The following is a 19,681-nucleotide window of genomic DNA, read 5'->3' as shown; positions in this document are numbered from 1 at the left end:
GTGATTTTGATGCTTACTTGAGTGTTTAGGGTGCGTTTGTTGCACCGTACTATTTTGAACTGGATTAACTTAAAGGACAAAAGTAGATTGGTTTAGCATGAACTAAGTAGTATAGGAATGATAATGTGTTAAATGCGGTTTTGCACTAAGTCACATATTTTTTTTTTTTTTTTTTGAAATCCAATTTTTTTTTGAAATTTTTAATTCATATTTACTAATATTTTACTATTATTAATCTATATTTTTTTTTCTCACTCACTATCTCTACACTTTGTGTATCTTTCATTTCATTTCTCACGTATTACATCGTTTCCGTCGAACTGAACTCTGCTCAGCATCTCTGTCTCTCTCTCCCCTTCCTTTTTCTTCGCCCAATTTCAAGCTCAGTCAAACCTTTCTCTTTCTCTTTCCACCTCTTGCCATTCTCTTTGGGTGTTTTGCAATTCCCAAATTTGGGGTTTTTGCAATTCTCAGAGGCCCCGCATGGTAACCGGTGGGGAGTCGGGGTTTGTCAAGTTGGGGGAGTGAGAGACGGTGGTGCCTTGGGGTTGGAACACTTGGATTTCTTGTGGTGCTGCAAGACCCTATTCGAAGTCTCTGTCATGGCTGCTCCGACTCCGAGCATGTAGAAACGATGGCAATTTTTAGTGAAGAAATTCTAGACGGACTTGGATTTCTTGGATTTGTTTTCGTCAAACCCAATTGAAGGTGAACACAAGAGACGGTCTTAGTAGTCCGAAGCATTTTGGGGGGTGTCGCTAAGACCTCCTAGCGAGGTTGTTAGTCCCTGCGAGTCCCACCTAATCTTATTAAAACTAGTCCCTACCAGTACCAAACACGAGACTGGACTAAGTGTTAGTCCAGTCCAAGTGATAATTAATGAGGACAAACAAACGCATCCTTATATTATTGTGTCTACTATTGAACTTGTAAGCATATGGTTGTAAAGCAAGCCCTTTTACATATACAGATATTTATAATATGTGTGGAAATTTGATTGAGAATGTTATCCAGATTCTAGAAACCTGGGTCATTAAAACATTGAATAAGATTTTTTATTCCCTCTTTCTCTTAAAAATAAGAGCAGATTCTTATAGGGGCATCAAGTGCATTTTGACTGAATTTGTTTTCTTTACGTATGTATGTTCCTATTGAAGATTAAAAAAATATAAATATCATCTCGAGCATATAGCTTTGATTAGTTTCACCAAATTATGCAATTATGCAATTACGGCCCTTGCCCTGTTGTCTTGCGCACTTGCTCAGAGTTCTTCAGGAAAACTCCTTTTAAGTTCTGATTCTTCTCAATTCTTGAATTCTGGATTCTGTTTTGTGTTGCTCAATTGTAATAGCTATATATTTTGTGTTACTTTATTATATATTTTGAGTTGCTTTCTTATATATTTTGATGTCGTTGCGGAAGTCAATGTGGGTGTTATTTCGGTTTTAATGTTTATGTTTTTTTTTGGATTTGAAGTGCAGAAGCTTGAAGCAACCCTTGTAATTTTTGAAAACGTATGTGTTTTTGTGCAATGCAGTTTTATAAAAATATATTTTTGAAAAAAAAGAAAAATAGAGTTGGACCTGTGGACCCGTTCTAGACTGATCCGTTTCAAACGAGCCAAGTTAGGTTTGATTTCAAAACTCAAAATCTCTTTTACCCAACCAAGCTCCCGTCACAATTTATAACGGATGAGTCAGGTTCCTCCAAATTTGAGCCCGGCCCGGTCCATGCGCACTCCTAGACCAAAGTCTTCAAACGTCAGATGATTTAGATCATAACAGAGGAACCTGTTCTCTCCGTTTCAGTTCTTCGAGAAACACCGATAACTGCTTACTCTTCGTAGCTTTGCTTGATGGAGAATTCACAAGAATTATGCAGCACAGAGGGAGATGGGGATGGACGGAAGGCGGTGCCTTCCACTTCTTACACCGCCGCATCCTGCGGCGCTGCGTATCGGTTGTTTGGCCGTCAAGATTCGGTGCACAATTGCTTGGGCGGCGGTCGAGGTGAGCAAAGATTGAAACTTTTTGTTTTATTTTGACTTGAATTATTGAAAGATTGAAACTTCTACAACATTTCTACCATTTGGGTTTGTGGGGTATCTCTATAATTTCCTTTCCATCTTTTAAATTTTTGGGGTTTTGTCACTTGATTATCTGCGAAAAACGAAAATGTTGTGCTTTTTGGGTTCTTGATTATCTTGTAGTGTCTATGTTGCCGGTTGATTAGAAATTTTAGACTGGCGTTAGATGGCGGGAGTCAACGGATGAGTAAAGGCGTAATGTAGAAGGTTGCGGTAAAGAGGGCAGTTGATTATTATGCTCTTTAGTTGAAAATAATATGTGGTTAGTTGTAACTGCCTGGGAAAAAAGGATGCCTGAAAGTTAAAGAGGGGAAGAAGGAGGGTTTAAGCAAACAATGGCATTCGTGGAGCCGAATCACTTGCATTTTTTGGGAAACGGAAGAGCAAGCTAAATTTTTGGGTTTCGTTGAGTTAATTTGCATCGTATTGACTCTACCAGCACATTCCTTACAAGAGTCGCGAAGTATCGTGAATCTGTGATAGAGGAGCAAATGCCATCGTTCCATAATGCAAGGTTTAAGCACTGCATATTTGTGTTATGATCTGATGCATGCGGACAAGTTCGAATCCGGTAGATATATCCTAGGCTTCTAGTAGTGCTCACCCAGTATGCCCCATTATCGAGTTGTTCAGAAATATCACATTTGCCTATCACTATCAGTATGTGTGTACAAGTTGCCTGATTCTTTTCCTGTCACATTTGCTCTTTCTGAAGAGTCTTTTGTAAATAGCTAGGCTTGTTGTTCCCTCGTTATTCATTCATGCATACGTGAACAACTTGAATGTAGGAGTTGGATTTTAAGTATCTGAATATTGTAGTGACTGACCTGAGAATGGTTTTCACTTGTTAAAATGGAAAGTATCAAGTTAGTTTACATGAAATTGGCTGCCAATATCACTGTCTTACATAATTTCTTTACTGCAGTGCGTATTTGCATATATGCCTATCTTGATTTGTCAACATTGTATTTTTTTCTTTTCCTCACTGTATCTCTTTTTCTTTTTAGCTGCTGATATTTTGTTATGGAAGCGGGGGCGTGTTTCCTTTGTCACTATCATTGTTGCTACAGTTGCCTGGCTTGTGTTCGAGCGGTCTGGACTATCATTCTTATCAATTTGTGCAGATGTCTTGCTGATTTTGGTTGTACTCTTATTCCTTCGTGCCAACTATGCTGATTTCAGAAATAAGTAAGAATTTCTACCCTGTTCCCCGGTATTTTATTACCCTAGAATTGGAACTGTTTTCAATTAGGATAACTATCTTATTCCCTAGAATTGGGACTGTTTTCAATTAGGATAACTATCATATTCTTTGTGTAGACAACTGCAAACATTACCGGAGCTAGTTGTATCAGAGGAAATGGTTCATAATGTTGCAGCGTCGTTCCGTGTTAAAATCAACAATGTGCTGCTTATGGCTCATGACATCACTCTTGGCAAAGACTTTAGACTATTCTTCAAGGTCAGTATCAATGTTACGATAATAATACAGGAATCGCCGGGTTTGAATTATATGTGCAGGATATATTTTTATTTCTGAAACTACAAGGTGTTCACATATTACTTTGCATCTGTAGCATTTACTGTCTTACCAAGCTACTATACTTTTGACAGGTGGTGGTTTGTTTGTGGCTCTTGTCCGTCATTGGCAGCTTTTTCTCCTTCTTTACGCTTGCCTATATCGGTGTGTTCTTCATCCTCCTGGGACTGTCAAATGAATGATCCGTGATGTCTTGTATGGGGTTTTATTGCTATTATTTGGTATATCATGCAACTATATGCAATGTTTGTACGACAGTTCTTCCTTCCCGATTTTGCTACTATTTGTTCAGGTCTGTATACATTTATGTGTCTTGTGACGTTTTATGCTAAAGAAAGTTCTTTCGTGGGGGCAGGTTCAATCTTGTCGATAACACTTCCAGCCTTATACAGCAAATATGAAGAGACCGTGGATAGGTGTTGCGGAAGGATCCACCGGCAGTTTTCAAAGCATTACAAAATAGTGGATGATGGTGTTTTCAACAGACTTCCCAGAAATGTACCCAAGGACAAAGATTCGTAAGCCGGATAATTTAGATTCAGACAATCAGTCATCAATATCGTACTTTTAGGTTTGATATTTCGTTATAAAGTCATCGATATGTTGCATACTTTGCCGCTGCTTCCTCATACAAGGCCTGGCATAATTTTCCATTCTTTTCGTTCATGTTCCGTCATCTGTACGCTGCTCTGTAGTTGTGTTGGTCAGGATGTGAAACTTGAGGTCTTCTTCAACGAGTGAACATTTCGGATATCGAATGAAAATGCAAGTGACCTTGTTCACTGAAACACTGTAAACATCATCCGCGAACCGAACAAAGTGCACCTGCAACGAATATCGAATGAAAATGCCGGTGAGTTTTCAAGAACATTCAATTGATCAAGGGATTGATCGTATTAGTGAGGTCTTCCACAAATTCATCCATGAAAATGCAGGATACACGCATACATACCTCCTCTAGGTCATTCACAAACTCCTTAATTGTAGATAAATGTACTGTGGCTGCTTCATCGTACGGATATCTGGAAGAATATGATAGTTAAGAAGAGATTAATCTGTTAGTCAGTCGCTTACAAGAAGTTAAGAAGAGATTAATCTAACAACAAATCAATGTGATCAGATTCTTATCCTTCAATGTAAAGCCTATGTACTCGGACACCAATGAAGTTCTGTTGTCAACTTACACAAAAACGCCTTAGTGTTTAAAGTAAATAATAAGGATAATCTCATTGCTTGCCTTCCTAAAACCGGTGGACTTGCTTTTAGTTTTGTGAATTTAAAAAAAAAAAAAAGGAGTTATAACGAAATACTCTCGGGATTATTCATTTTTAACAAAAAATCATATTTTTACATTTTCATGGTACTATTCACTATACCTTTATTTGTCATTTTTCATTAAAACTAAAGTTTTTTTGGACTTTTCATTAGTTTTCCTTAAATAAAATTCATGGACCAATTTGAGACAAAAACAATAGATTGAGGGCCAAAGTCAAACCACCGAAGAATTCAGGGACCAAATTTTAATTAACTCTTCATTTTTCTTCTTCTTCGTTCTCTCAGACGCCACTAATCGAAAAAATCCAGTCCTCCATTTACACAGGAGCCATGAGCAGGTCCCGATTGGATACAATCCTCTCCACATTCGTTGTGGTGCACCCTCACGAGACCTCAGCTCTCCTCCACTCCTCATCCTGCTTCTTCTTCGTAAGCTCTCCTAATTCTGCAATCCCATTTGCTAAGTTTCGAAAACTGGGTTGTTTTTCTTTCAGCTAAATTTTGATTTCCCAATGCAGATTTTGTGCGCTTACTTTGTAGTGCTCCCGCTGCGCGATGAGGGTGCAATTTCCTTAGGCCTGTCGAACCTGCCGAGCCTGTTTATGGGGTCATTGGTCCTCACATCGATTGCCGCACCAGTTGCAACTCTCATCTTCTCTTTGCCCAACGTTTCCAAAGGCAAGGTATGTGTGTATTTCCGCCATTTTTTTCGATATGGGGAGTTCGAAATTGTGGTAAAGATTTGATTATTTTCATGTGGGGTTTCTCTGTAACTTTATAGTTTTGGTTGAAAAGCAAAAGGGTGTAGCTAGTTATGCGTGTGTTTCCGCCATTTTTCGATATGCGGAGTTCGAAATTGTTGTTTTTGTGATAAAAATTGATTCTTTTGATATGGGGTGCTTCTGTAACTTGATAACTTTTGGTTCAAGAGTAAAAGGGTATAGCTGGTTCATGCCAGATTTTCGTTATGTGTTTGTTTGCTTATCGCTCTGTAATAGTTGCTTCTTGAAATTCCAGGCTTTGGTTTTGATGCTCAGGTTTTTTAGTGTATCACTTGTTGCATTCTTCTTTCTATGGCGTGCTTCGTCAGCTGGATCACAAGCTGAGGTGAAGGTGAGATGAAATCTCATTAGGGTACAATTTGTTTGCTTTTTACACTCTTGAAATATGTTTGTATTGTACTGAATGGTTCCCTTGTGTATGGCTAGGGCTTGGTCAGTATAGACACCGCGTCAGTAAATGACGAAAAGGTAGTTGTTAATCATGCTGGTACAGCATATTCTGTAGCGTGGGAGAACCTTGGCCGGTTCTATGTCTCGGTCAGAATTGCATTGTTCCTCTGGGTATGATGAATATATCTAATTGCTTTTTTTTTTTTTTTTTTTTTTTAAAATTCTATTTCGGATATGTAAAGTAATTTGTTTATCTAACTTTATGTAGTGATAAAAATTTATGCTTTTTTTTTTTTAAGATTGCCCTACTTAATCTAATTACAATTTCCTCGACTTGGGCTAGAATAATCGATGTCATGGACAGTGAGGTATGTATCCTATCCTTGTCACACGAATGTGATTGCAACACGAATTTTTGTTACACTTGTAACTAGATGTGTATTCAGTCAGGTTCAAGATTATTTGGTTTTATTGGCGCCGGTGCCACACTAGGCCAGCTTTTTGGGTCATTGTTTGCGACAGGAATGGCTAGGTTGGGGCCATGTATGTTTTCTTATTCAGTCTTTTGGAATTTGATAGTATCTGTGTGTGATATGTCTTAAACCATGGATTGATTTGTTGCAGTTCTACTGCTATTTTCTGCTTTATTAATGGAGTTCGCTGCCCAGTCATCAAGAGGGATAACCCTGGATTTATCTCATTTCCCTGAGGAATTATCTCCCATCAGGTTAATTATGTTATCAATTTCATTTGGCACTGGATTCTGCGATATTGTTATATGAAAAAACTAAACATTTTATAAAGCACAGATTAGAGTCAAGACACTGAACTCTCTGTTACAATTTGTAATAATATCTGTTGTTTCTCCATATTAAGTAAATTATGAGCTATTAGAATGTCGTAAGTGATCTTGTCTTGGAATGTTATTTCATGGGTTCAGACATGCGGTGAATTTTTGCGTGCCAATTAAGTTTGAAATTTATTGGGATTCAAATTGTTTAGTGAATTTTCGTTCAAACTATTTCCAGCCCAACTGCAGTTGAACAATCCTGAAAAACTATAAGCTTGCATTCTTTGATGTAACGTGTACAATATATAAGTTGTTATGTAACTTTATTTCTTGACGTGGTTTCTTTTTTTCGTTGTTAGAGAATCTGACCCTGATCGGAAGAATGAGTCTGATGGGCAAACTATGCACAACAAAAGAAATTCTCCCAAGTCACCTACTCCGGTGGTGAAGCCTCAGATGTGGGCCATTTTAGATGGATTTTGGCTTATATTGTCATCATCTTACTTGTTGTATGCGTCCTTGTTCCTGTGGTTGAGTGCAGTTATCTCTTCATTCTTCTATTTTCAGGTAAGACCATCCATTGTCACAAGGTCTAACTTAATTCTAAATTAGCGTCTCTATCTGATACTATATTACCTGACTTGACTCAAAATGGAGTCTTGTCTGCAGATATGTTGCTCTCCCCATATGTTTTTATTTTCCGTTTCTTCTGTTTTCTGTGTTCCTTCTCTCATTCTTTCTTTCAGTTGATTTTTATCTCTGATTTTTTGTAACTGCAGAAAGTGAGTGTAATTGCCATGACTGTTACTACCTCTCTTGGAAGAAGAAAATTGCTGGCTCAGATAAACAGCTTTATTGCTGTTTTTATCCTTGCCGGACAACTTACCATAACGGTAGGCTGTTTTTCGGAGATTTTGTTTTATAGTTGATATTTTGGCTAGTTTCTATGGTAACTAACGTGAGATATCCTTTGTAGAATATTTTCTTAGCTCATTGCTTGCTAAAAGCGGGTCCTTAGTTGGTTTCACGTATGCAGCTGCTTTTAACATTATCGCTTTTCTGCTTTCCTGCTGAAGGCAATTTAGTGTCCTATCCTGTTATGTTTCTGAAGGAAAGAAAGCTTGTCTCAGGCCTGGAGGAGGATGACTTATGATCAACATGTTCCTATTTCTAGGCGTCACAAAAAAAATTAAAGATTCTTAAAGCAAATTAGGGACTGGTTATAGTGCTGACTTTTTGGTTTTGGTAGTGGTTATAGAATGAATTTTGCCTTGAAAGTGCAATGCAACTGATCTATGACGTTGTTAAACTGTTTATTTACAGTCATGAAATTCCAACAAATGTTTCCACAGATGTGTATGCTTTGTATCATACATCAATTTAGGTATTTGGGTATAATCACTTCGTGTATTTTATTAACAGGGGCGTTTTCTAACTATAGTGGGGGTTACTACAGCTATATGCGCGGCTCCATTTGTTGCCTTCTTAAATTTGGTTGCTATAGCTGTCTGGCCAACTTGGGTAGCCGTTGCAATTTCTGAGACCTTGCGGAAGGTTTGTATTTTCTAACTTCTGAGTTGCGATTTCCCTTTCACAGTTTATCTTATAGCTTAATCCAACCATGAAGTCTGCATGTAAATTGCTAAAAACATGTTAATTTTATGTAATATGCATAGGTGAATTTTCGTTCATTTGGATAAAAACGATGGTCAAAATCTCATACGAGAGGAGTGCAAAGTTGGATCTTACAGCTTTCTTTTTGTGTTTCTGTGCAGTTTGTTACTTATGTTCTGACCAGACCAGGTAGAGAACTCCTGTTTACTGTTGTCTCGCAGGATGAAAAATACAAAGCCAAGGCACGAGTTTCTGAATTCTTTTTGATATTTAAATTAATTTCGATTTGGTTTCTTTATCAAGCGTGTTCATCTACCGCGGATTTCTTATTGGTGCCCTATATTGCATTAATCATGTACCGTGAAATTTTAAGCAAATCACCCAACAATTTGAAACATTATTTAACTGAGTCCGCGATATTGCAGGTTTGCATCGATGTGTTTGTTCAAAGACTAGGAGATGCTACAGCAGCAGGAATGTACAAGCTACTTTTCAGCGCTCTTAACGGAAGAGCGCCAACTGTCTCTCTCTACGGCCTGCCTGTATGTTTGAATTTGGAAGCATTTGCATTTTTTTTTGTACCGGGTTATTTATCTCGAACAATGATGAACTAATGCTGATCCTCCTTGTTCTTCTCCAGGTCTGTTTGCTATGGATGGTGATTGCGTTTCATTTAGGTCGCCGTCAAGCTGAACTCGCAAAACTCCGGACACATTCCACTTCCTAATGTTTCTTGAACACATTTTTTTGCTGTTTATCTACTGTAAGAAAAACCGAAAATAACATAGAGCATGTTGCCTCGGAGATAGATATATGATGATGTACGAAATGCAAGTTCTTTCAGCTCATGTGTGAGTAAATTTAGCAATCGAATAGTCACCGTTGGATCACTAGTTCTAAACTGAAACGAAACTGTACTGGGAACATAACTGCAGTTAAAATCTTGAAAGGTGTCCGGCGGGTCGAGCATTGCCCAGAAATTAACCTGCCGCCTATCCCCTGTACCAACTCGATGCTGCATTGCGTTGATCAACAATGTTTTTAGCTTCTAATGGCATGGGAACCTGTCAAGCATCGGCATACCATAGCAATATTAACAAGCAGGAGATCGTAAAAGGTGAAATGGCAATTGTTCGTTTATGCATAGAGAACGCCGGAAATCATACAACGCGAAAAAGTATGTTTCAGGGCAATTTCCGGCACCAGTGTCTTCGGACATGGCCCAAATGTTCCAGAGCACTGTGTCTACGGTTATAAATTGAAGTTTAAGACGAGAAGTGCTTACCGAAGTGATCAAGTTCCGGGGAGAGAACACACGCGGTCTCTAATCAAGTTCCTTTCCCAATCTGCTATGTCCTCAAATGCATACTCAGGAAGATTCTCATGGGGCTCTTTCCATGGATCTTTTTTGGTCAGATCGTAGGTAGCTCCGCGTATCGCCCTCTTACTTGGCCCGCAAGGTCTCTTGGAAGTAAGAGCATCATATGCTGCATTCAGCTGCACAGTCACAGTGGCTATCAATTTCGAACAATTCGTTAACTTGAAGAAACGGAAAATCTCAATGCCATTTAGACTTCATCGAGGCCTCAATACTTCACTGGAAGTCTGGAACACTAAAATGGCCGTAAAAGGGTCTAGCATTGTGCGATTTCTTGACGGAAAGAATCAGAAATATATAGAGAAACAAGGACTCACATTCATTCCAAGGAACCAGTATATGCAAGCAACTGCAACAGCCGGAGCCCTTCCCAAACCAGCAGTGCAATGCGCACACACTTTTCCTTTTCCCTTGGAGATGGCCCATGCGAGCGATGAAACTGCTTTAGGTAGACCATTCCGCAAGGAATCTGGATCGAAATCCTTTGCCTGCAGTAGTCGATAAACAAAGTAAGGCAAATGCACAAAGGGTCCCAAAACTTATTTTGTTGCTGGTCCGCAATGTTTCCAGAACAAAGCACGATGCTTCTTCAACCCAAAATATGATGTCGGTAGAAAGAAAGATTATGTTATGCCGATCATTTTAGTATAACCAGCATAACATAATCTGTTAAATATGCGTCTCCTCATGTGCCGGATTCCAAGTCATCAGTCATCAGTGTGTAGTTCATGCCTGAAAATTGAACACGAGCAATCACGTTAGTTGAAGCAACTGGAATCGATTGCATGGTGGTAAGGTACTAATTTCTCTCCTCTTACATGGTACCGTATTTGTTCGTTTTCTTCAACGTTTATCCCAAATGCAAAACCCAAAATTCCGGTCACGTAAACTTCACTTATCACCGTTGTCCCTAGTCATTCCAAATTCGTAAAAAGACGTCCTGAATCACTAGTCAATTACAAAAAGAAACGTCCTAATCCTCGATAATTTCAGCAACAAGTCATTGCTGCTGCTCAAAATCGTGGTAATATACACAGACTGATATCTGATGTGATCGTAAGTAGCTAAATTATTCGAAGTTACTGCAAAGTACTGAACTTTTCGCATCGCCTATCAGATACAAAAACAGTTTTCTGGACCAAAAAGAAGGAAAAGAAAAGGAAAAACAGTTTCTGAAATGCAGTGCATACTTTCTTCTTGTGACACCCGCTCCTCCATTAGGGGAATAAAAGTTGAACTGGTGCCAGAATTTAGGTGCAATGAAAAGTTAATAGTTACTATCTTAAAGCACTAATCCTACATTTAAGTAGAGATCAAAAGTGTGCAACTGAGTTATAATATATAATCTAAAGTTTGTACACATAAACTAAAGATCTACAAATGCTCCAGTTAGAAGATGCGACTATGAGATGGAGGGTCAGAGCAAAAGGGCGAGAGGAGGACCTAAGAAAACTTTGAAAGAGACTAAAAGACATGGAGTATTTAGAGCTAACGGAAGACTTGATGCAAAATTGAGCGCAATGACGTTCTAGAATTCATTCAAACGACCCCACTTTGTAGAATAAGACTTGATTTTTGTTGTAACATAACTTTAAATTTGGTTTGTAAAAAAATTGCATTTAGCGCTTTCAAGTTTCAATCTTTAAATCAAACTACACAACTAATCAGAAAATAGAGAAAAGCCCACAAAAGATAACAAACTACAGAATCATTAATCCATCAAAAGTGAAAAGCAAGCCGAAACTACAGAAATGTAAACGCGGGGAAATTACGAGACTGACCCATATCATGGTGGTACTCGTAGGGGTTCCTCATCATCTTCTTCATGGCAGTGTTGTACTCCTCCACCGTGTTCTTGGAACTGGAGGGTCTGCTGCTCGTAGGGTTTTCCGGCAATCCACGATAAATTTTGTTGGGTTTCTAGGAATTATTGAACCCATTAAATAATAGAAAACTAATGAAAATGGTTTGAAAATTTTAAGTTTTAATGAAAAGAATAAAATAAAAGACAAAATGAATAGTACTAGAATTGATTTTTTTAATGTAAAAATATGGTTTTTTTTTTTTTTTTTTTTTTGTTAAAATGAACAGTACCGGTAGCTTTTCGTTAAAATTTTCTAAATAATTGCATGGATATTTCTTAATGTTTTTTAAAGACGCATCATGTTCAAGTGGAGCTAAGAAGACTGAGCCAAAGTAACTGTTGCCTACACTTGCCGTTTGTCTCCACTTCTTTCTTCTTCTCCTCCCTCTGTGGGAACCAGAGATTTATACCAGTCATGCAGATAATTTGTCCAAAATGCCCTTACAATTCTATCAAAATTCCTAATGTGAGGCCAGTGGATCTTCCAAGCTCCAAGATGATATTTTCTAACAGAACAGATTGGTTTGGGATAATAAAATCAGGTTGATCATGGACCATATTATTGGTTCGCTAAAAACCAAAACCTTTCATCAAGCTATTTGAGCATGTGGCTTTTAAGTCTTCACCTTTTGTCTACGGCCATGAAATGGCTGACATCTAATACTATAACTTTTCTAAATCGTTGTATACAGTAGTTGATAAAGCACGGATTTTTCCTGCGATGTTTTTCTCGTATGTACAACATTATGTGAGTATGACATGATTGTATACGTAAATGAGATGTTTGATGCAAGTTTCCTCAACTTGCATGGCAAATATTAAGCTTCACCTGCACACGAAGGACTTTCTTATATATCCCAAGGTGCATGCTTCATGGTTAGATATCGCACATATGTGCCCCAAGATACAAATGAATTTCTAATTAGCTTTTCTATCTCTATCTTTTTATATATTATATTCATTTTATATATTATATTCATTTTGAGAAGCAACCTTGCGAAAATCATACCTTAACATATCTAACAAAACCGGTGTCATTTCACATGAAACTTCCTGCACACCTCTGCACTACTGTGGCTACAAATCAACAAATCACAATCTAATTTGTCTCTTGATTTGTCTTGGAAAAAACCTCCAAAACATGAACTTTTTAGAATTAGAGGGAACACATCCAACATGTTTTGATGTTTCGTGTAATATCAACACAAGAATATGTTCTCGAAACCCTACTTTGCAATCCTCTCTAACCTTTTTTCCTTCTATAGTTTTCACTTCACAAAAACAATTAGGGTTATCAACTTATCAAGCAGTAGAACAACAACAAAGAATTATCCTATTAAATAGAATCAGTTGAAATTTATTGCAATTCGTTTATGATTCATTATCATAAGAATTTATCGTGACAATGGAAGTGTACCTTATTGTTCTTATTAATATTTTATATGATTTTTAACACCCCCCCCCCTTTTTTTTTGGAGTCTAATTTAGAGAAAAAATAGATAGAGAATAGTAAAGAGAAATTCTTTTTCTGATAATTGAACACCGATATAGGTGCATTTAACATGCAATTTTCTATTTCAATCATTTAAGTCCTCATACTATTCCGGAAATTGAAATAAAAGTATATGGACGATATTTTTAGGAGTACAAGTTGTTGACTACCTAACGTCCTCCTCTCTTCTTTTATCCAAACTTGAGACGGACAATATAAGATAAACTTATGCGAACGAAGTTTAACTTATCATGCAGTAGCAAAAAGAATAATATTATCATCTGTCAATTGTCTGCTAAACTAGCCAATGATCTATCCAAAGTCTCCTGTCAATGTACGTTTGTACATATCTGAGTCTCAATTATTTGTACACAGTAAAAAATGGAAGAAAATAAGGGAGGATTAATTCTCTGGTTGTGAGTTTGGAGCATACTTTTCGATCAATCAGTTAAATCCCCACTAGAACAACACAGTACAGGTGTCTGGTCAGTGGAGTGGTATCAAAATCCCCCACGACAAACACTGACTGCTTGATTTAGATGGTCCCCTTAAAAGAACATTTTAAGTTGTGGTTTATAGAGTCCATTTAGCATAAGCAAAAGTTACTAAGTTCAAGGTTCTAAAAGACGTTAGGCACTAATCGGGTGGCGGATTAAAATTTAGCGTCTAGGTGCCTGGGCAGGGCCTAAGCGGACTAGGCGAATTTAAGTAATTTTATGATATATTATATAAAAAGTGCCCATTTATACTTAAAAAGCACGTAATTGTATTAAGATACATAAATTGAAAAATAAAATGATATATAGATCATAAAGTACAAGACCACACTGAAAATATAAGGAACACACATATAATCAGTGTTCATTCAAGTATTCAATAAGTCTCTTACATTTATTGACAAAATAAAATGCAACATGAAAGTCATCGATTTTTTGCCTAAGTGAGAGTCGGAACCTAGGCAAGTGCCTAGGCGGGCTAGGTGTACACCTAAGCAGTTCTAGATGCACTTTTTTCATTTTCAAACGGTTAGGAATAAATCGGGACTGTTGCCAGCCTTCTAGCGCCTAGGGCAGCCTAGGCGACGTTAGGCGGGGATTTTTAGAGCAGTGACTAAGCTAGATAAAAATATCGATACACAAATCAGACTTTGATCTAGTGGTAGAAATTGTTTAGAATATCGGTATCGGTAAAAATATCGATACGCAAATTTGTGAAATATTGATATTGATATCAGTTGCCTTTGATAAAAATAGTGAAAATTTGCTAAAAAAATGTAGACATTTAAAATAAAACTTTAGAGAATGAATATGTAATTTCTTGATATTTAACATGTTGAAAATATTGACGAAATCTATTGATTTTGGCCGAAATTTAAGAGTTTCTCCGATATCTTGTGAAGTTTAGGCTTCACCCCTTTTTCTTATCTTTATCTGATTTTTTTTTTTCGATATTTCCATGAAAATTTCGACTGTATCGAAGAAATTTCATACAACGATTGTCTTCGCTTGGTTAGAAGAAGTCTCATGTGTGATTCATAAGGATGTCTGATCGATATAAACGGTCATCCTAAATATTTCATATCTTTATCTGATTTTCACTACTAGAAATTTGGCTATAAGCCATCACTTTCATTGGTGGCTATTGTCAAGTGTTGCCACTCACATTGGTGGCAAACCTCTATGGCCACCAAGCACCCACTAAACTAGAGAGTGTGGCCTATGTAGAGGACTCTATTGTAACAATGGCTACCAATATTGCATTGGTGCATTTCCTGCAGTGCCACCCTAATTCACATCGGTGGCAAAGTTGCAAAATAATATTAAAAAAAAAAAAAAGGATGCCCTGTGTGGGCACCCAAATTGGAGTATCATATTTCTTTTTCTATTTTTGGTGAGAAAACAAATATAAGAATACAACTATAAATTTGCATAACTGATATTTTATAGAATTTTGTACAAATGTTGGAACCAAACTTTAAAAAGTATTCGAACCCTTTGTTTCCAAGAGCTTAATCATCTCAATAACCTGAATCTGATCATCAGTTGCAGCCTGCATCCAAAATCAAACCCACAAATTTCGTAAGAATAAAGTTAACTCAAGTCCAACTGAAAGTGATTATAGTTGAGGACAACATTGAGATATTATCATATAAATACCAGGGAAAAGTAGATTTTCAAGGGGTTTGCAGTCATTTACCATACAAAAAACTCCACAAATTCACTGTAACCCTTTTGCAACTTCAACTAAGAACATATTAAATTGATAAGTTCATGAATATGCAGACCACCTTCAACCTTGAAACAACAAATGATCTCCTAATCAGCGTGGGTATTCAAGAATAAGATAAAGAAAGCATAGATACTATATTTATGACCAATGGGCAAAGGACAAGATACAACAAAACATTTACATATGAATGAGGGAGAACAGAAATGAGAATGGAATATCAGTGAAGAGCGCGTGCATACTCACGCATAAAAATGCATTAACATTTTCTTTTTTTTTCAGAAACTCAAAAAACCCGGGAATTCCAATACAAGAGATCACCAGCTAATGATCAAGGCAGCTACAAAATAGATGACAAAAAAGTGAGTTCTAATTGAATTCATTTACATATACCCTACACCATTAAGACTTAGTAATAAACTAACACTGATGCCCGCGCGATGTTGCGGGTCATCAACAGTGACATTATTTTTCAGTAAGATATGACATTTTAATTACATAATAGAAAATGATAGAAGACAGAAATTGTAAAAGGGAAGTTGATCATAGTAACTATTGACAAAAACCTACTTGGCAAGGATGAAAAATTGGTGAAAATATAAACGATCAACAAAGAAATGCATAAACAAATTAGTAACCTAATTTATATAGCTCTAGGATGAATTATGTTAATTTGTTTATATAAGAGTATAACAAAAGGATGGAACAAAACAGGTTCATTCTTGAGAACAGATGTAATTTTGCACACTACATATATGTAGACTAAGGAGAGTGGTAACATACCTTGTAATTTGTACAAATTAGGATTTTCATTCAAAGAACTATAATAAACACAATTAAAAAAAAAAGTGATTCAAACTTGTTCTTCTCTTAAGGAAATTACCCACAGTAGAAATTCTGAATGGATGAAGTTTTGGCTTCCCTTTTCGGCTATACTTGATTAACTGGAAACCTTTTTTTAATGCAATGAATGCCTTCATGAGAGAAAGAGAGGAATATTAGGTGAAAAGTATTGCCAAATCACACAAAGATCAAAATCTTGAATATATATGTTTAACCACATAAAAGTGAGTGTGTGAAAGGATGTAGTCTGCACAATGGGCAACATTTTCACTACTAGAAAGTTGGAAACTAAACTTCTACACAGATATTGGGTTTTTATTAATTCCCTTTGGGAATCGAAAAGCAAATTATTCGAGTAATGCAGGTAAATTCGATATTCATATGCGTTGATTTATGTAAAACAATTATAAGTTATAATTGTATCGTCTTAACACAAAAATGATCATAAATGTAAGTGTCTGTATTACGGAAGTAAGGGATTTACATCAATTGCTATGAGCTCTACCAGCAGTCACTCCAAGCACCGTATTACGGAAGTAAGGAACTTACATCAATTGTTATGAGATCGACCAACAGTCCCTCCAAGTGGCGCAAGGGCTAAAATTATAAATAAGAAGTAATTTAAACAGTTTAGCTTAATAAAATATTGTAATTTAAACAATGCCTGTATATTCAAACATCCCAAAACAGGAATGAACTTCCAGAAAACATGCGCATGAAAATAAACGGCATTACTCACCCATTGAGTTGGACCATCAAACTGGAGCGTTAGAAGGATCATCATGTACCTATGAAACCCAAAGGAAAATCTTAGCAACCCCAAAGTCTGTATGCAAACGTGAATAAGTATGCATGTATGAATCTATTCATAGTGAAGAAGACTACCTTAAGAAATATTTGCATCTATAGCTTCATATGGCCATACAACTAAAAGCACCGCATACGATAACAAACTCTAGCTGCACCACAAAAGGAATATGATCTTTCTCTCAACTTGTATTTGCAGTTGTTACTGTAACATCTGCAGATAGCATACATAAGCACTGATTGGATAATTCTAAAGAAAAAAAAGCTCTTATTTGATAATGCACCAAATCCTATCCAAAAACCAAAGGGGTGCCATGTCCCTAGATTAACAGATCATCTTTCTTTGTTCCAAAACAAACTGCAATTTGGCTTTGGTAAAGTATAAAGATTACCAGATACCTCAGGCATAATCTCGACTCTGTTTCATTATTCGAGCATTTTACTGTCCTTTTAGTTCTATCTCTCAACATGGGAAATACAATAACATAGTAAAAACAAAAGTTAGTGATAGCTATTACATAGTGAAAGAAAATAAGACATTCACATAGTGATAGCTATTTACTGTCATTTCTCACCATAATCTCGACTCTATTCCATTATTCAAACATTCTACCGTCCTTTTAGTTCTACCATATGTGAAGGTCTTCATATACATGTTAGCATATATACATATACAAACTGAATTCTGAAAGCAATGAGAGAAATATACCTTTGGGGCGTTGATGCCAGAAGGTTGAGTGAGGGATCTAAGATGTTTGAGAGCAAGAATTTTTGAGCAATTTGTGTGAAAAAGTTGAAGATCTTCGAACAGAGTGGAGTGAGTCGGCCTGGGCTAAAATAAAGAGGATGGACTCTAGAAAGTAGAAAATGTTGTTGTTCAACCAATCTCAAAAGTAAAGAAACCATACTATTAACATATAAATAAGTTTTATATATCAATGTTTACCCAGATTGACTTGAATCGACTGCCGAGGGGTCTTCATTGCTGCGACCCTGTCCATGAACTTGCTGCAGTTGCTTTTCGTCTTCTCATCCCTCCCTCCCTCCTTCCCTCCTCTGTGCAAGCCGCATGCCTTCCATTCACCGAATCCCTCCCTCTCTCTCTCTCTCTCTCTATCTCTCTCTCTCTCTTTCTCTTTCTCTTTCTCTCTCCTCCTCCTCCTCCTCTTCCTCCTCCTCTCTATAAGCCGCATGCCTTCCCCTCACCAAATCCCACACCGAGCTGTCGATCCCATCGAAAGGGTTAGGTAGGAGGCGAGGAGTCGAGAAGTTGAGCTCAGGAAGGAGAGAGAAAGAGAGAGAACGGCTGGGTTGAAAATTAGGGTTGTCTAACTTCGTATTTATTTGGGGGTGAAACTACTGTAGAATAGGATTATTAAATGAAAAAACAATTATTTTTGACAGATAAAAAGGAGAAGACTGAAAAAGAAATAAAAAAACAGGTCCCAAACTTGAAAAAACATGTAAAAAGTCTTTGGTGTAATTTTAAGAAATAAAGTTAGTTAAAAGACACCAATCATTGGTGGCTGATTTCTTAAGGCCACTGATATAAGTGGCATCCCACTGTAAAGCCACCAAAATATAGTAAGAGTAGCAGCTTTATATCTATGGCCACCAATTGCAAAGGGTGTGCAAAAAATGGTGGGCAGTGAGCATAATTCTAGTAGTGTTTTTTTTTTATTTTATATTTCCATGAAAATTCGACTATATTGAAAAAATTTCAAACAACGATTGTCTTCCCTTGGTTAGAAAAAATCTCATGTGTGATTCATAAAGATGTCTGATTGATATAAACGATCATCCTAAATACGGTTTTCTTTTGTTGTTATGTCGAGCTCTGTTATGCGTGTTCATATGGTTAGAGGAAATCTCAGATCCAATTCACACGAAAGTAAGATTGATACATAGTTTAACCTAAATATAGTTGGCTCGTCAGCCATGGTCAAACTCTGATGTGGATGTGTTGTCGAGAAACCTTGAGATGAGAATCAATTGTCACACAGAATATGAACATGATTTCACGTGTCCTGGTTGGCCTTGGTCCGAAAGAAGTGGCTAGTGCCATTATTTGCTTGGTTTAAGTAAATACTTTATGTCATTAATCTTATCTTCTAGCAATTAAAAAAGTATACTTTATGGATTGTGCGAAACTTCTTTTTCTATTTTTAATATTATATGATATAGTTAATTACTAGAAAAAGGAGAACCCATAAATAGTACCGGATAAAAGAAAAGGAAAAAATACATATATAGAAATATATATTTTATACATTATTATATTCTCCTTGGAAATATAGTAATTATGCCTGACAAATGGGTCGTGTTTACCATGATCAGGTTGTTTTTATGTTATAGTTATCTTAACAGATTCGTAACAAGTGACCCAAGAACGATCCCATTCGTTAACAGATCGTGTTATGTCAATTTCTACTCATGTCTAAATCTGGCAAACAATATCTTATCGGGTTCTTAACAGATGACCCGATAATAACTAGACATGTTAATGTGTTTTGAATATGTTACCCGATAACGACCCAAATCATTAATAGGTATACTTGAAATTTGTTATTTTCTTGTCGGATTAACAAATCGT

The 19,681-nt window shown here is 36.7% G+C and overlaps 3 protein-coding genes and 1 long non-coding RNA gene across 8 annotated transcripts; 2 read left to right on the top strand and 2 right to left on the bottom strand.

The window, feature by feature from the left end:
- Positions 1 to 1,628: 1,628 nt before the first annotated feature.
- LOC137735316 (reticulon-like protein B16) lies at positions 1,629 to 4,415 on the top strand. Of its 2 annotated transcripts, none has more exons than XM_068474733.2 (5): positions 1,629 to 2,010; positions 3,095 to 3,275; positions 3,408 to 3,549; positions 3,702 to 3,771; positions 3,983 to 4,415. In XM_068474733.2, exons 1-5 carry the CDS (start codon positions 1,857 to 1,859, stop codon positions 4,147 to 4,149), a joined length of 714 nt encoding a protein of 237 aa, XP_068330834.1. In that variant the 5' UTR covers positions 1,629 to 1,856; the 3' UTR covers positions 4,150 to 4,415. The 2 variants fall into 2 exon arrangements, with proteins under 2 accessions (XP_068330834.1, XP_088552862.1); XM_088696736.1 differs by having other exon boundaries at positions 1,718 to 2,010; positions 3,702 to 3,848.
- On the top strand, positions 4,339 to 9,321 carry LOC137735315 (uncharacterized). 4 transcript variants are annotated; one of them, XM_068474732.2, is made up of 14 exons: positions 4,339 to 4,480; positions 5,188 to 5,331; positions 5,421 to 5,585; positions 5,920 to 6,015; positions 6,111 to 6,245; positions 6,374 to 6,442; positions 6,521 to 6,617; positions 6,699 to 6,801; positions 7,224 to 7,431; positions 7,644 to 7,757; positions 8,287 to 8,418; positions 8,640 to 8,720; positions 8,904 to 9,020; positions 9,119 to 9,321. In XM_068474732.2, exons 1-14 carry the CDS (start codon positions 4,469 to 4,471, stop codon positions 9,203 to 9,205), a joined length of 1,560 nt encoding a protein of 519 aa, XP_068330833.2. In that variant the 5' UTR covers positions 4,339 to 4,468; the 3' UTR covers positions 9,206 to 9,321. The 4 variants fall into 4 exon arrangements, with proteins under 4 accessions (XP_068330833.2, XP_088552860.1, XP_068330832.2 ...); XM_088696734.1 differs by having other exon boundaries at positions 6,509 to 6,617; XM_068474731.2 differs by having other exon boundaries at positions 4,359 to 4,480; positions 5,212 to 5,331; positions 6,509 to 6,617.
- Positions 9,322 to 9,470: 149 nt separating this feature from the next.
- LOC148695971 (phosphoglucan phosphatase LSF2, chloroplastic-like) lies at positions 9,471 to 10,963 on the bottom strand. Its single transcript, XM_088697442.1, has 4 exons — positions 10,817 to 10,963; positions 10,174 to 10,344; positions 9,796 to 9,975; positions 9,471 to 9,542 (listed from the first exon to the last, which is right to left on the bottom strand). Exons 1-4 carry the CDS (start codon positions 10,961 to 10,963, stop codon positions 9,471 to 9,473), a joined length of 570 nt encoding a protein of 189 aa, XP_088553568.1.
- Positions 10,964 to 15,847: 4,884 nt separating this feature from the next.
- LOC148695970 (uncharacterized) lies at positions 15,848 to 18,034 on the bottom strand. Its single transcript, XR_015964624.1, has 5 exons — positions 17,481 to 18,034; positions 17,167 to 17,302; positions 17,021 to 17,069; positions 16,766 to 16,878; positions 15,848 to 16,412 (listed from the first exon to the last, which is right to left on the bottom strand). It is a non-coding gene; the product is annotated as an uncharacterized LOC148695970 (long non-coding RNA).
- Between the last annotated feature and the right edge of the window lie 1,647 nt (positions 18,035 to 19,681).

The sequence above is a fragment of the Pyrus communis genome, chromosome 7 (genome assembly GCF_041283825.1).
Source record: "Pyrus communis isolate YQ-2024b chromosome 7, ASM4128382v1, whole genome shotgun sequence".
NCBI lineage: Eukaryota > Viridiplantae > Streptophyta > Magnoliopsida > Rosales > Rosaceae > Pyrus > Pyrus communis.
Note: the sequence above shows the minus strand (reverse complement) of the source record. Positions and strands in the feature narration are given on the sequence as shown.